Below are 15,549 nucleotides of genomic sequence, written 5' to 3' on the forward strand. Positions count from 1 at the left end.
GTCACACCTCACACTCTTTGCCTTCTATATAACAATTAGCTTTATTACATTATTACCCCTGTTTATCCTTGAACCGACTATTGTTTCTACATCTGGAGAGGTTTCTCTGACATCTCTCGCATTCCTGATGGAATACAAATTGCATCTTATTTTCCAGTACTCCTTCTTCCATCTCAAGTTTTTAACTCTAGCTTTTCTCTCCTCCCCCACCTCCCTCCGCCACATGGTAATCTTCATTCTTTCTCTAACTAATTAATATCTATTAAGACATAGCTAAATGATTGAACACAGTAATGAATGGGGATCTCAGGTAGCACAGGAAGTGGTTGAAAAGTCAAATGTAGGTGTATGCCTTAGTAAGAGGAGGAGCTCACTCTGTAAGTGAACATTATCAAGCTTTATTCAACATAACTATTTATAGTAGAGGACATCTTGTACAACATGACAGCCTCAGGTTCCAGTTCCATGTAATCTTCATTAAGATGTATCTCATTTTAAATGTGTTCAGTGGCTATTCTCAGTATAGACGTATAATTAACCTACATCTCCCAACTTCTTTTGTGATAGCCCTTTCAACCATTAACATTCGATCATGAGCATTTACCTCCTCTCTCGCACTTCCACCTGCTCCCCAAAAAGTCTTTCACTTGAGGCACTAGCCTCCAGCAACATTCTCAGCTCTCACCCTGAAATGAAGACAGAGTATTGGCGAGACAGACTGAAGGTTAACTGTGCAATGACTGTACAGAACGCTGACGTCACATGCAAAGTGGACGGAGTAAGTTGTTGATTTTTGCTTCAGAGTAAAACAGTTGGATTTGAGGTCTCACTAGGGACAAATGCAGGAATTACGCCTCTACTGACTCAGTAATGCCACCCAATCGTTTCAACTTCATTGGCAGGTCCTTCACTTTTCAAAGCCTGATGGAAGTGGATGGAGGAGCGGTTTGTGGTGATGTAGGAGCAGGAGAAATGGGGTGCCCCCAGTGAGTGAATGGCAGTTTCAGAGGGCAGGAAGGATAGTAGTTGAGAAGGAGGTTCTTGAGAGCTGGTGGGTGGACCTGATGTGTGCAACATTGACAGCTGTATACCATGAAGCTTGTACGAGGCATATGCAGCGGCAGAGTTAGATAAAGCCCCTCTCTGAAGCAGCAGTTTGGGGGGAATGGAGAGGGTGACACCCCACTGAGGGAAAATGCTACATTCAGTCTTGAGAGTGGTAGACCATGAACTCTGAGAAGATGGGTACAGTAGCAGAGATGGAGTGAGGTAGCAGAGAGAAGATGGTAGCACTTACATTGATGGAGCAGAGAAGATCATGAACCTTCTTCCTACGGCACTGTTTATTCTATTTAACACAGAATGTAGGTCTGCTCTGAGCTGCTTTCTCTCTGCATCTGCTGGTGTGGCCTCTTTTGATGACTGGTGGGACAAAAGATAGTTCTCCTCTCCACCACAATCATCCATTAGGACATCCAGGTTCCAGTCTGTGAAGTCGGGACCTAACGTGACCTCTGTGGGCTGTTTCCTCAAGAATAAGGTGCAGGATCCCAGTGTGAAGGCCAGTCTTTGACATAGTGTCAGACATAGTGGGCGGCATGGTGGCACAGTGGCACAGTGGTTAGCACTGCTGCCTCACAGCGCCAGAGACCCGGGTTCAATTCCCGCCTCAGGCGACCGACTGTGTGGAGTTTGCACATTCTCCCCGTGTCTGCGTGGGTTTCCTCCGGGTGCTCCGGTTTCCTCCCACACTCCAAAAAATGTGCAGGTTAGGTGAATTGGCCACGCTAAATTGCCTGTAGTGTTAGGTGCAGGGGTAAATGTAGGGGAATGGGTCTGGGTGGGTGCGCTTCGGTGGGTCGGTGTGGACTGGTTGGGCCGAAGGGCCTGTTTCCACACTGTAAGTAATCTAATCTAAAAAAAAAATACCATGCAATGGTGAGTATTCCTGCTGCAACTTACCAGGAGAGAGGTGTGCTGGAGCCCGTCGTATAATGAATGAGGTGAAGACTACATACCCTTGGGGTGCCATGAATTTCACTCAACAAAATATTTCAGCTAAAAATGGGAAAATTCCACCTGATGAATCCACAGGAATAATTGAAAAAGACACAAAAAACAGAGCATTTGAAATCACGACTGCCATTTTTCTGCTGATTCAATGGCTTCCAACAAAGTGCTCTAACCTGATTGGATACTATTTTTGCTTCTACGTGACTAAAGAATAATATAAAATCCCAAATTAAAACATTAGGTACTGATAAAAGTAGCCACCATATTGTTCTTGTGAATCTATTATTTAAAATATATTAACAACTGAAATTGAGATGACTGATACATTTACCAAATAATCAAGTACAATTTAAAGCATGGGCAGTAATACTGCCGCTCGTTAAACAACCAAATGATATTGGACTTCTGCATGAATTACTTGTGAAATCAGACAGCAGCAGTGATCTTTAGTTCGAAGTGGATGAAGCACAGATTGATAAATTTGTGTTTAGCAAGTTAAAATAATTCTGTGTTTGTACTAATGAGTACCATCAATTCAACGATTAGACTAAAAGAATCCTGAGAAGACGATAGGATTAAAAATAATGAGTCTCTGGACTTTAGCTACTACATTACCTCAGGTCTGGAAAAGAAAATCTAATTAAAGTCAGAGTCCATGTGACAAAACCGTAATACTTATACAGAGACCAGAATTGATACTGGGAGCTTGTAACAAAATGTAAAAAGCTAGTGAAGAAAGGGTAGCAGAGCTGACAGAAATTTAATTAAATGTCAGTATAATTTAATCAGGAGGCATGAAGTTCTAGAATTTTTGTAAAATTTTTGTGAGCATATGACAGTGTTGCATCAGAAAGGATGAAGGCCTGCTTGTGAATGGAAGTTTGTTACATTGAGAGAATATCTCCGCCAAATTTCTGAAATCCAAAAAATGGTCAAATAACTCACATGAAACTGTCTGGAACTTAGTGTTGGAAATTGGGATCCCCATAAACCTCAATTTACTTAGTATTCCATATTTCATATTTCATATGATTGCTGATACATAAACTGCATATTCAGTACTTTCAGTGTATCTTAAATTGTGTTCAATGACAGTCCATATTACATCAGATCACATTTCCAAGGCATGTGGAGGAAACGGGATGTTCTATGTATTATCTCCTCCCCTCACTTCCCTCAGTTGGATGGTCTCATAGAGCAGATTGTTTGTAGTAAAATTCATAAACATTAACTATAAAGTGACTTGTCAAGACTTTCAGATAGCTACTCCTCCAGGTAATGGCTTTACCCTCATTGGCAGCTCATGTTTAGGAGGCGGATCCACACCATTCTTCCCTCCTTTACTCTCACCACCCCTCAACCATATGGTCATGGTGTATTGTTCGAAAGAAGGGAGGAGATGGAACAATGATATGATCAATGAGCCTGCAGACAATGATCCCAATGTGAACCAGGCCAAAGCATGCAGCTTTGAGATTCACATATGAGCAAATGGGTTTGTGGAAAGGTAATATGCTGTTGTATCAAGTTTAAGTTATTTGACATTCTAGTGAGCAATGGTCAAGTCCTGTGAAGAAATAGATGACGGATTTGAATTGCATTTTGTCAACTTTGCATCACGTTGGATGATGAGTCAGATACTGAAGATATCATGCTTAACAACAGTCACACATCAATGACAAATGATGAACATCCATCTGGAAACACAGATCACATACTGCAGAGTGAAGCTAAACTTCAAATCATGATGACCAAATCCAGCCAGGGTATAAATCCACCAAGCCATTAACTGAAATGTGTAAAGACAACATGTCTATATGCATTCCTGATACATGTTAAGGGGAAAAGGGTTCCTGGTCTTTAAAGGAAAAGGAAGGATATTGTATTTTGACACAGATACCAGACCAGACAGACCTGTACATTTAAGATGTTCTAGTATCAAGGTACCCAATCTTCACTGTCTCTGTGTAATGGAGTCAGTGTTGTTATGTACATCAATGTTTTTAAGCACAGCACTATATGTGTAGGTCTGTGATACTGTAGTCACGCAATTAATGTTGTAAATAAATTTCAAGATATCTGCCTCACAAGAACATCACTCTTTGTGGTATATGCTACATGGGTTTATGTATAGAGTTAACCACAAATGACATCAGCCACCATCCAGTTATCTTTCAATGGCAGGCAGAGAGAACAGAGCAGCCTGGAAAGCAATCTCATTCACCTTATCCCATGCCCCAGTTGGAAAAACCAGCTGAGCTCCTGTCTCATTCTTCTTCTGTGTGGCCAACCACTTTATATATGGCTGTCAAAATTGGTTCCTGCATTTATAGGCATTTAAAAAAAAATCACACTTTCAGTTTACGCTTTCTTATTTTCTCTTTTTTTATGTGTATATATATATTGAAAAGTGTCAATTCTCTTCACCCTAAGTTTGTGACTATCCGGGCAGCCTGCAGCTTAATTCTGTCGTCTGGGGAAGCCATTAAATAGATAAGCCTGCTTGAGAACTGAGAGTTGGGACCAAACAGCAGGACAAACAGTGAGTCCTTGCAATAGATGTGATTGTTTGATCTGTAGGGGAGACTTCTCCTGATCTCGTTCAGATTGCTTATTAATAAGAGGAGATCATTGAGAATGTCTTGACGCTGGAAATAGTTGAATAGGAAAAGGAAAGATGCTTCAATTTGCACATTGAACATGTCAAACGTCAGCTCCAGGTTGGTGGAAAAGTTGATGAGGATCTGCAGCACTTGGAACTTGATGCTGGATGACCCTGTTTGCAGCAGGAGGAAGAAGTCTGGGATGGCATGTTTCAGCATGAGATGGTTCTGGTGGTTGTGGGACATCTTGGTGAGAAACCTCAGACACGGCAACTGTTCAAATTCTTGAAATATTGACGTGGTTAATTTCAGAACCTGAGGGATATATTTCACCAGCAGATCACGGTTTACCGGATCATTACTGAGGAAATTGAAAACCGTCACAGCGCTAGACTTGATGTAATTGAGAGGATCATCCAGTGACTCTGCAATGATGGAAATTCCACCTTCGGAACGGAATAGCTCCTGGCTGCTTGAAAAACCAGGAATGCGGTAAATGCTAGTTAGGATTGTCCCTCTAATGACAGGATCTTTACTTTCATGAAGAATAGTCAGAACTGTCTTCAGATCCTGAAGATTCATCTTGACAGAGTTTGATGAAGCAGAATTTGATGAAACTAAATGGTGTCCCACAGCACCAATACTGTCCAAGGTACTGTTGCCACTCTTATCAATGAGTAGGTCTTCATCGTCCTCCTGTGGAGTGACTAGTCCTGATCGAATCGCTCGGTACAGTAAATACACAGCACCAGCACCTGTTAGAATCCCTATTAACTTCTTCCTGCACGCCTCATCGAAGAGTTCCACCATTTTTCAAACTGGTATTCAGATAGCTTTCCCTGTTGCTGTGTTGAGCAAACTTGACATCAACCTTCTGTAACTTCTGCACTGTCCAAGACATATTGTTGCAAATGAATCCTGCATTCTGCGTGTGTGCTGTGCCTTTTGAATTTTTGCAATAATCATGTCATAAAGATCACTGACATCATAATGGTGGACATACCTGATACAGCGATGACAAGTTAATGGGATGGATAGTTTGCAGTTAATACTGGGCCACAGCACAGCGAACACACAACTCATTAGTGATGCACTTCAGTAACAACATGCTTCAGAATTCTTGACTCTATACCTCCATGATTGTTTGCTTTCCCAGAGGAGTGGCATGGTGGCTCAGTCATTAGCACTGCTGCCTCACAGTGCAAGGGACCCTGGCTCTATTCTAGCCTCGGGCGACTGTCTATGTGGAGTTTGCACATTCTCCCCGTGTTTGCGTGGGTTTCCTCCGGGTGCTCCGGTTTCCTCCCACGATCCAAAGGTATGCAGGTTAGGTAAATTTGCCATGCTAAATTGCCCATAGTGTTCAGGGATGGGTAGGTTAGGTGCATTAGTCTGGGGTAAATGCAGGGGAATGGGTTTGGATGGGTTACTCTTCAGAGGGTCTCTGTGGACTTGTTGAGCCGAAGGGCCTGTTTCCACATGGTAGGAATTCTATGTATGTCCATATCTATATCTATAATTTCATGAACACCTTCCACCCTGACCTCAAGTTCACCTGGACCATCTCAGACACCTCCCTCCCCTTCCTGGACCTCATAATCCATCAACGGTGACCGACTCAACGCGGACATCTACTTCAAACCCATCAACTCCCACAGCTACCTGGACTACACCTCCTCCCACATCTTCTTTTAAAAACCCTATCCCTTACACTCAATTCCTCTGCTGCGACATCAGCTCCCAGGAGGGAACATCCCAGATGGCCTCCTCCTTCAAGGACCACAATTTCCCATCCCACATTGTCAACAATGCCCTCCAGCGCATTTCCTCCACTTCTCGCACCTCCGTCTTTTAAATCCACCCCTCCAACCACAACAAGGATAGAAACCCTCCGTCTTTTAAATCCACCCCTCCAACCACAACAAGGATAGAAACCTCCTGGTCCTCACTTGCACCCGACTAATCTCCAAATACAAAGCATCATCCTTTGCCATTTCTGCCACTAACAGTCACACCCCACCACCAGAGATATATTTCCCTCCCCACCCCATCAGCATTCCACAGAGACCATTCCCTCTGCAACTCCCTCGTCAAGTCCACACCCCCCACCAACCCACCCTCCACTCACGGCACCTTCCCCTGCCACCGCAAGAGGTATAAAACCTGTGCCCACATCTCCCCACCTCACTTCCATTCAAGCCCCAAAAGGATACTTCCACATCCAGTAAGAGATTTTCCTGCACATCCAACATCTCATCTACTGTGTCCGTTGCTCCCAATGTGGTCTCCGCTACAGTGGGGAGACAGGACGCCAACTTGTGGAATCTTTCAGAGAACACCTCTGGGACACATGCACTAAACAACCCCACCGCCCTCTGGCCAACCACTTCAACTCCCTGTCCCACTCCGCCAAGAACATGCAAGTCCTGGGCCTCCTCCACCACTAAATACAAGCCACCCGACACCTAGAGGGGGAACGCCTGTATCTTCCACCTTGGGGAGAAAGTGAGGTCTGCAGATGCTGGAGATCAGAGATGGAAATGTGTTGCTGGAAAAGCGCAACAGGTCAGGCAGCATCTAGGGAACAGGAGAAACGACGTTTCGGGCATTCCTGAAGAAGGGCTAATGCCCGAAACGTTGATTCTCCTGTTCCCTAGATGCTGCCTGACCTGCTGCGCTTTTCCAGCAACACATTTCCATCTCTTCCACCTTGGGACCCTCCAACCACACGGCACCAATGGCGATTTCATCCACCCCCCTCCCATTTATCTCTCAGCCGAAGGGCTTATGCCTGAAAAATCAATTCTCCTGCTCCTCGGGGTCTGCCTGACCTGCTGTGCTTTTCCAGTGCCACACTTTTTAACTCTGTCACAGCCAGTGACAACGATATCTCATGAATGAATTAAAAGAAACCTGTGAATTCATATTCAATGTCACACCTATTGTAAAGTGGGATGAATAGAATAACAGCATTTACTTTTCTAACTGAAAGATAGTGATAGAATAAGAACAGTGACAAACCAATCTGACAGCACTGGGAATTACCTTATATTTTTTCCATTTGTTCTTCTATGTACAATTGAAGCAGCACATGGTAGTGAGATTTCACAAGTTTGCGCATACATGAGTTTGGACACCAGGTGGCACCTTTTAGCCAGCATCCTCAAGCTTTTCTGAAAGAAGTCGAGCTGAAAATACAGGGCTGGTCTATCACGGACTGCACAGATTATGAAGGTCTATCAAGGTGCATACCCTTCTGAACTGCTAAGTACATTAAATGCTAATAAGAAAAAAACTTGTATTCCTGTTTCATGTCCCTTGAGATTTTAAATCTAATTAATGTGCAACAGCATGCGATTATGATAAGATATACATTTTCATTTGGCCTGATTTTCTGAAACTAAAGTTTAAGTTGGATACCTTCAGCTAGTCACTGAGATGGGGAAAGAGCTGATGTTTTGATAGAATCCTTCATCAGAACTGAATTCCTCCAAAATTTTCACCCACTGGCAGTCTTCTGGTTTCTGATAATGTTCTGCACCAGGGTCGCCACGTCTGCATTGAGCGTCGACTGCTGTAGTGTCAGGAACTCCACTCTGGCATTGCAGTCTCTGTCATAGAGTCATAGAGATATACAGCACAAAAACAGAGCCTTCAGTCCAACTTGTCCATGCCGACCAGCTATCCTAACCTAATCTAGTCCCATTTGCCAGCACTTGGCCCATATCCCTCTAAATCCTTCCTATTCATGTACCCATCCAGATGTCTTTTAAATGTTGTAATTGTACAGCCTCCACCACTTCCTGTGGTAGCTCATTCCATACACTCACCAACCTCTGCGTGAAAATGTTGCCACTTAGGTCCCTTTTATATCTTTCCTCACTCATCCTAAACCTATGCCCTCCCCCATCTCAGGGAAAAGACCTTGTCTATTTATCCTATCCATGCCCCTCATGATTTTATAAACTTCTTTTTAATCTATATAACTATAGGTTATAACTGTATAACTTTTCTTAAATAGTGGCACCACGTTAGCCAACCTCCAGTCTTCCGGCACCTCACCCGTGTCGATCGATGATATAAATATCTCAGCAAGGGGCCCAGTAATCATTTCTTTACTTCCCGCAGAGTTCTAGGGTACATCTGATCAGGTCCTGGGGATTTATCCATCCTGATGCGTTTTAAGACATCCAGCCCCTCCTCCTCTGTAATATGGACATTTTTCAAGATATCACCATCTATTTCCCCACATTCCATATCTCCTATGTCCTTTTCCACAGGAAACATTGATGCAAAATATTCATTTAATATCTCCCCCATCTCCTGCAGTTTCACACATGCTGTCTTGCTGATCTTTGAGGGGCCCTATTCTCTCCCTAGTTACCCTTTTGTCCTTAATGTATTTATAAAATCCCTTTGAATTCTTCTTAACTGTATTTGCCAAAGCTATCTCATGTCCCCTTTTTTCCCTCCCCCGATGCCCCTCTTAAGTACACTTAGTATGGTAGTATGGGCTGAGGTTAGAAACAGGAAAGGAGAGCTCCCCCTGTTGGGAGTTTTCTGTATGCCTCTGAGTAGTTCCAGAGATGTAGAGGAAAGGATTGCAATTATTACTCTGGATAGGAGTGAGAGTAACAGGGTGGTTGTTATGGGGACTTAAACTTTCCAAATATTGACTGGAAATACTACAGTTCAAGTACTTTAGATGTGTCTGTTTTTGTCCAATGTGTGTAGGATGGTTTCCTGACACAGTATGTAGACTGGCCAACAAGGGGCGAGGCCACATTAGATTTAGTACTGGGTAATGAACCTGGCCTGCTGTTAGATTTGGAGGTAGGTGAGCACTTTGGTAATATTGACCACAATTCGGTTATGTTTACTTTATCAATGGAAAAGGATAGGTATATAACGCAGGGCGAGAGTTATTGCTGGAGGAAAGGCAATTATGATGCGATGAGAGAAGATTTAGGATGCATAGGATGGGGAAGGAAGCTGCAGGGAATGGGCATAATTGAAATGTGGAGCTTATTCAAGGACTAGCTACTACAGGTCCTTGATAAGTATGTATCTATCAGGGAGGGAGGAAGTTATTGAGTGCGGGAGCCATGGTTTACTAAAGAAATTGAATATTTTGTCAAGTGGAAGAAGGCGGCTTATGTTAGGATGAGATGTGAAGGTTCAGTTAGCGTGCTTGAGAGTTACAAGGTAGCCAGGATAGACCTAAAGAGAGAGCTAAGAAGAGCCAGAAGGGGACATGCAAAGTCATTGGCAGATAGGATCAAGGAAAACCCTAAAGCTTTCTATAGATATATAAGGGATAAAGGAATGACTCGAGAAAGATTCGGGCCAGTCAAGGATAGTAGTGAAAGGTTGTCTAGTCTAGAGATGTACAGCACGGAAACAGACCCTTCGGTCCAACTCGTCCATGCCAACCAGATATCCCAACCCAATCTAGTCCCACCTGCCAGCCCCCAGCCCATATCCCTCTGAACCCTTCCTATTCAGATACCCATCCAGATGCCTTTTAAATGTTTCAATTGTACCAGCCTCCACCACTTCCTCTGGCAGCTCGTTCCATACACGTATCACCCTCTGTGTGAAAACGTGTGTGGTGTCTAAGGAGATTGGGAATACGCTCAATGAATATTTTTCATCAGTATTCACACTGGAAAAGGACAATGTTGTTGAGAAGAATACTGAGATACAGGCTACTAAATTAGAAGGTATTGAGGTTCACAAGGAGGAGGTGTTAGCAATTCTGGAGATTGTCAAAATAGATAAGTTCCCTGGGCCAGATGAGATTTATCCTAGGATTCTCTGGGAAGCCAGGGAGGAAATTACAGAGCCTTTGGCTTTGATCCTTATGTCATCATTGTCTACAGGAATAGTGCAGAAGACTGGAGGACAGCAAATGTTGTCCCCTTGTTCAAGAAGGGGAATAGAGACAACCCTGGTAATTATAGACCAGTAAGCCTTACTTTGATTGTGGGTAAAGTCTTGGAAAACTTTATAAGAGATAGGATTTATAATCACCTAGAGAGGAATAAGTTGATTATGGATAGTCAACATGGTTTTGTGAAGGGTAGGTCATGCCTCGAAAACCTTATTAAGTTATTTGAGAAGGTGACCAAACAGGTGGATGAGGGTAAAGCGGTTGATGTGGTGTATATGGATTTCAGTAAAGTGTTTGATAAGGTGCCCCATGGTAGGCTATTGCACAAAATATGGAGGCATGGGATTGAGGGTGATTTAGCAGTTTGGATCAGAAATTGGCCAGCTGAAATAAGACAGAGGGTGGTGGTTGATGGGAAATGTTCATCCTGGAGTTCAGTTACTAGTGTACCTCAAGGATTGTATAAATGACCTGGATCAGAGAGTAGAAGGATGGGTTAGTAAATTTGCAGATGATACTAAGGTTGCTGGAGTTGTGGATAGTGCTGAAGGATGTTACAGATTATAGAGGGACGTAGATAAGCTGCAGAGCTGGGTTGAGAGGTTTAATGTGGAAACGTTTGAGGTGATTCACCTTGGAAGGAGCAACAGGAATAAAGAGTACTGGGTGAATGGTAGGATTCTTGGTAGTGTAGATGAGCAACAAGATCTCGGTGTCATGTACATAGATCCCTGAAAGTTACCACCCAGGTTGATAGGGTTGTTAAGAAGGAATGCGGTGTGTTAACTTTTATTAGTAAAGGGATTGAGCTTTGGAGCCACAAGGTCATTCTGCAGCTGTACAAAACTCTGGTGCGGCCACACTTGGAGTATTGTGTACAGTTCTGGTCACTGCGTTATAGGAAGGATGTGGAAGCTTTGGAAAGAGTTCAGAGGAGATTTACTAGGATGTTGGCTGGTACGGAGGGAAAGTCTTATAAGGAAAGGCTGAGGGACTTGAGGCTGTTTTTGTTAGAGAGAAGAAGGTTGAGAGGTGACTTAATTGACACATATAAGATAATCAGAGGGTTAGATAGGGTGGACAGGGAGAGTCTTTTTCCTTAGATGGCGATAGCTAGCACAAGGGGACATAGCTTTAAACTGAGGGGTGATAGACATATGACAGATGTCAGAGGTAGTTTCTTTAGTCAGAGAGTAGTAGGGGCATGGAACACACTGCCTGCAACAGGAGGACACTTGCCAACTTTAAGATCATTTAAATGGTCATTGGATAAACATGGAATAATGGAATAATGTAGGATGAAAATGGAATAATGTAGGATAGATATGCTTCAGATTGGTTCCACAGGTTGGCACATTATCAAGGGCCGAAGGGCCTGTATTGCATTGTCATGTTATATACTTTATGCTCTATACTTCTACTGCCTTTATAGTCTTCTAAGATTCATTTGATCTCTGTTGTCTATCCCTGATATATATCTTCTTTTTCTTAACCAAAACCTCAATTTCTCCAATCACCCAGCATTCCCTACACCTACGAACCTTTCCTTTCACCCTAACAGGAATATACTGTCACTGAACACTCGTTATCTCATTTCTGAAGGCTTCCCATTTTCCAGCCGTCCCTTTACTTGCGAACATCTACCCCCAATCAGCTTTTGAAAGTTCTTGCCTAATACCGTCAAAATTGGCCTTTTTCCAATTTAGAACTTCAACTTTTAGATCTGGTCTATCCTTTTCCATCACCATTTTAAAACTAATAGAATTAAGGTCTCTGGCCCCAAAGTGCTTCCCCATTGACATCTCAGTTACCTGCCCTGTCTTATTTCCCAAGAGTAAGTCAAGCTTTGCAACTTCTCTATTAGGTACATCCTCATACTGAATCAGAAAGTTTTCCTCTCCATCTAAACCCTTAACACCATAGCAGTCCCAATCTATGTTTGGAAAGTTAAAATCCCTTACCATAACCACCTTATTATTCTTAAAGATAACTGAGACCTCCTTAAAAATTTGTTTCTCAATTTCCCGCTGATTATTGGAGGGTCTATGATACAATCCCGATGAGGTGATCATTCTTTTCCTATACCTTAGTTCTACCCAAATAACTTCTCTGGATATATTCCCAGGAATATCCTCCCTAAGTACAGCCATAATGTTATCCCTTATCAAAAACACTACTCCCTCTCCTCTCTTGTCCCCCTTTCTATTCTTCCTATAGCAATTGTATCCTGGAACATTAAGCTGCCAGTCCTGTCCATTGCTGAGCCACGTCTCTGTAATTGCTATGATATCCCAGTCCCATGTTCCTAACCATGTCATGAGTTCATGAGCCCTCCCTGTTAGGCCTCTTGCATTAAATGCAGTTTAATTGATCAGTCCTACCTTGTTCTCTGCTTTGTCCCTGCCTGCCCTGTTTGACTCGCTTCTTTTCTCAACTGTACCAGTCTCAGATTGATTTCTTTCCTCACTATCTTTCTGGGCCCCTGCCCCCCTCCCCCACCTTACTAGTTTAAATCCTCCTGAGCAGCTCCAGCAAATTTCCCAGCCAATATATTAGTCCCCCTCCAAGTCAGGTGCAAACCATCCTTCTTGTACAGTTCACTTCTACCCCAGAAGAGATTCCAATGATCCAAAAATGTGAATCCTTCTCCCATACACCAGCTCCTCAGCCATGTATTCATCTCCTCGATCCTCCTATTCCTATCCTCACTAGCCCATAGCACCGGGAGTAATCCAGATATTACTGCTCTCGAGAACCTCCTTTTTAAATTCTTGCCTAACTTTCTATATTCTCCCTTCAGAATCTCATCCTTTTCCCTTCCTATATCATTGGTTCCAATAAGTACAATGATCTCCTGCTGGTCCCTCTCGCCTTTGAGAACATTCTGCACCCTCTCCGAAATATCCTTGATCCTGGCACCAGGGAGGCAGCACACCATTCTGCTTGTTCATTGCTGGCCACAGAAATGTCTGTCTGTGCCTCTGGTTAGAGTCCCCTAACACAATCAATCACTTGCGACCTGATGTACCCCTCATTGAATTAGAGCCAGTCTCACGACCATAAACTTGGCTGTTTGTTCTGTACTGGAAATGTGTTGCTGGAAAAGCGCAGCAGGTCAGGCAGCATCCAGGGAACAGGAGAATCAACGTTTCGGGCATAAGCCCTGTTTGTTCTGTATTATCCTGAGAGTCCATCACCCCCTACATTTTCCAAAACAGCATATTTGTTTGCAATGGGGATAGCTACAGGAGATTCCTGCACCATCTGCCTCACTCTGCTACTTTTCCTGGAGTGAACCCATCTATCTTACCATATCTGCAGCTTTTCCCCCTTCCTGTAACTGCCATCCATCACACTCCCTAGCTCCTGTAAATGCTTTATTGCCACTCCAGCCAATCCATGTGGTATGATAGGATTCACAACCAAAGACACTTTCTACAGACATAGTCATCAGTAACATGGAAACTTTCCTTAATCTCCCACATCTGACAGGAAGAGCATATCACTCTACTAAAGGCCATCTTTGCTTCTTCACAATCTACTGTCCCAGAAAATAGCACCATCTTATTGCTCTAAAAAAAACACTGCTTCAGGCTAACTTAATTCTTGTGGTTTATATTTTTAAAATTTAATCAAGAGACAGATCTCAAAAAATATATAATCAAGAAAGAACTCACGCTACTCACTATTGTAGATTTACAGCAAGGCTGCACTTAAAAACTGTGCACTTACCTGTTCCCTTGCTATGAACTCTCTCAGGTTCCTCCAAGATCAGTTGTGAATTTCACTGTTTGTTAATTTTTCATCGACGCTCTCTGATGTCCAAAGATACTTGAACTCAAACAGCAAAGGCAGTAACTGTGCAGATTCACTGCTGTGCCAGACAGCGGTGTAGGTTTCTTTCTCTGACCATGTGGTCACTGTCTTTGTCTCTCTTCCTCCTTTTTAAAGTGCCGTAGTTTTCACCTTTTATCCCCCCCCAAAAGTTCCGAAACAATACAACAGCATTTAAAACAGTAATTACTGCTCCTGGAATTCAAGGAAATCACCTCCAACACCTAAAATATCTCCAAAAAGGTGCAGCTTTTACAGACACAATTTTTCCCGTCCTCCATCTTGAATTACCCAGAATCCATGGAGAAAGAGTAGACTGAGAAGTTCACTATTCACTGGCCTGATTTCTCTGGGCCCTCTTCTCAACCAGCTGAGCTTTTTGTTTCTGTTCACCTCTTCCAATGCTCTTCCAAACAAACAAAAATTCCAGAGCTCCACAACATCAGTGGCTGTCATTTCATGACCGCCAGCCTCATTTCTTACTTGCTGATGTCTTTATGGATTCTGGAGTTTGTTACCCTGTGACCAATTCACCGTACAGGTCTTTGGGTAAACATCTGACATCCATCCAATAAACATGGCCAGGCCAGGGCAACATGTTTGATTTAGCAATGAGTGTGCGCTTATGAAATGAGCAAACTCTAGACCTTTGAATTGGTGATCTGGTCGCACCCAGATCACATCTGAACAGTGAAAATAGAAACTATTCAGCCCTTTCATCTATTGAGTGTAATATGAGCTGCTCTCACTATTGTACAAGAGTACACTTGTAGGTTCACACTTAGATGCTCTAAGTCAGGCTGCTATGTTGCACACTTTCTTTGAACACAACAGCTGCAGCTTTTGGGATGCACATGTGGATTTCAGCATGAGATGACTGACTGAAAGAGTCAATATGTATCCAATGCCTTATCATTATTGACCGATCATTATTGACCCATCATTGCATATAAACAAGGTGTGGTGGTAGAGCCTGGATACCTCAATACCCTTCAGCGTCACATTGTCAATACTGATTGATGGCAACATCCTGAATCATGATGTTTGTCTTCCAGATGATTATAAAGATCAAACTTGGGGTTTTAAGATATTTAGCTTAATCGATTAAGTTTGCTTAACCTGGAGATTTTTAGAGACTTTGTACAGTACATTCATACTGCTCATCCAAAAAGGCCAAGATGCTAATTTGTATTTAACTCTTATCTC

At 42.9% G+C, this 15,549-nt stretch overlaps 1 protein-coding gene across 1 annotated transcript; it reads right to left on the bottom strand.

Annotated features, from left to right (window-relative positions):
• Nucleotides 1-4,436: 4,436 nt before the first annotated feature.
• On the bottom strand, nt 4,437-5,426 carry LOC122564214 (armadillo repeat-containing protein 10-like). The gene has a single exon (XM_043718909.1). It carries the CDS (start codon nt 5,424-5,426, stop codon nt 4,437-4,439), a length of 990 nt encoding a protein of 329 aa, XP_043574844.1.
• Between the last annotated feature and the right edge of the window lie 10,123 nt (nt 5,427-15,549).

Source organism: Chiloscyllium plagiosum, chromosome 28 (assembly GCF_004010195.1).
Source record: "Chiloscyllium plagiosum isolate BGI_BamShark_2017 chromosome 28, ASM401019v2, whole genome shotgun sequence".
Taxonomy (NCBI): domain Eukaryota; kingdom Metazoa; phylum Chordata; class Chondrichthyes; order Orectolobiformes; family Hemiscylliidae; genus Chiloscyllium; species Chiloscyllium plagiosum.

Coding starts and splice junctions, on each gene's coding strand:
- LOC122564214 (XM_043718909.1), bottom strand. CDS start 5,426: ATGGTGGAACTCTTCGATGAGGCGTGCAGGAAGAAGTTAATAGGGATT.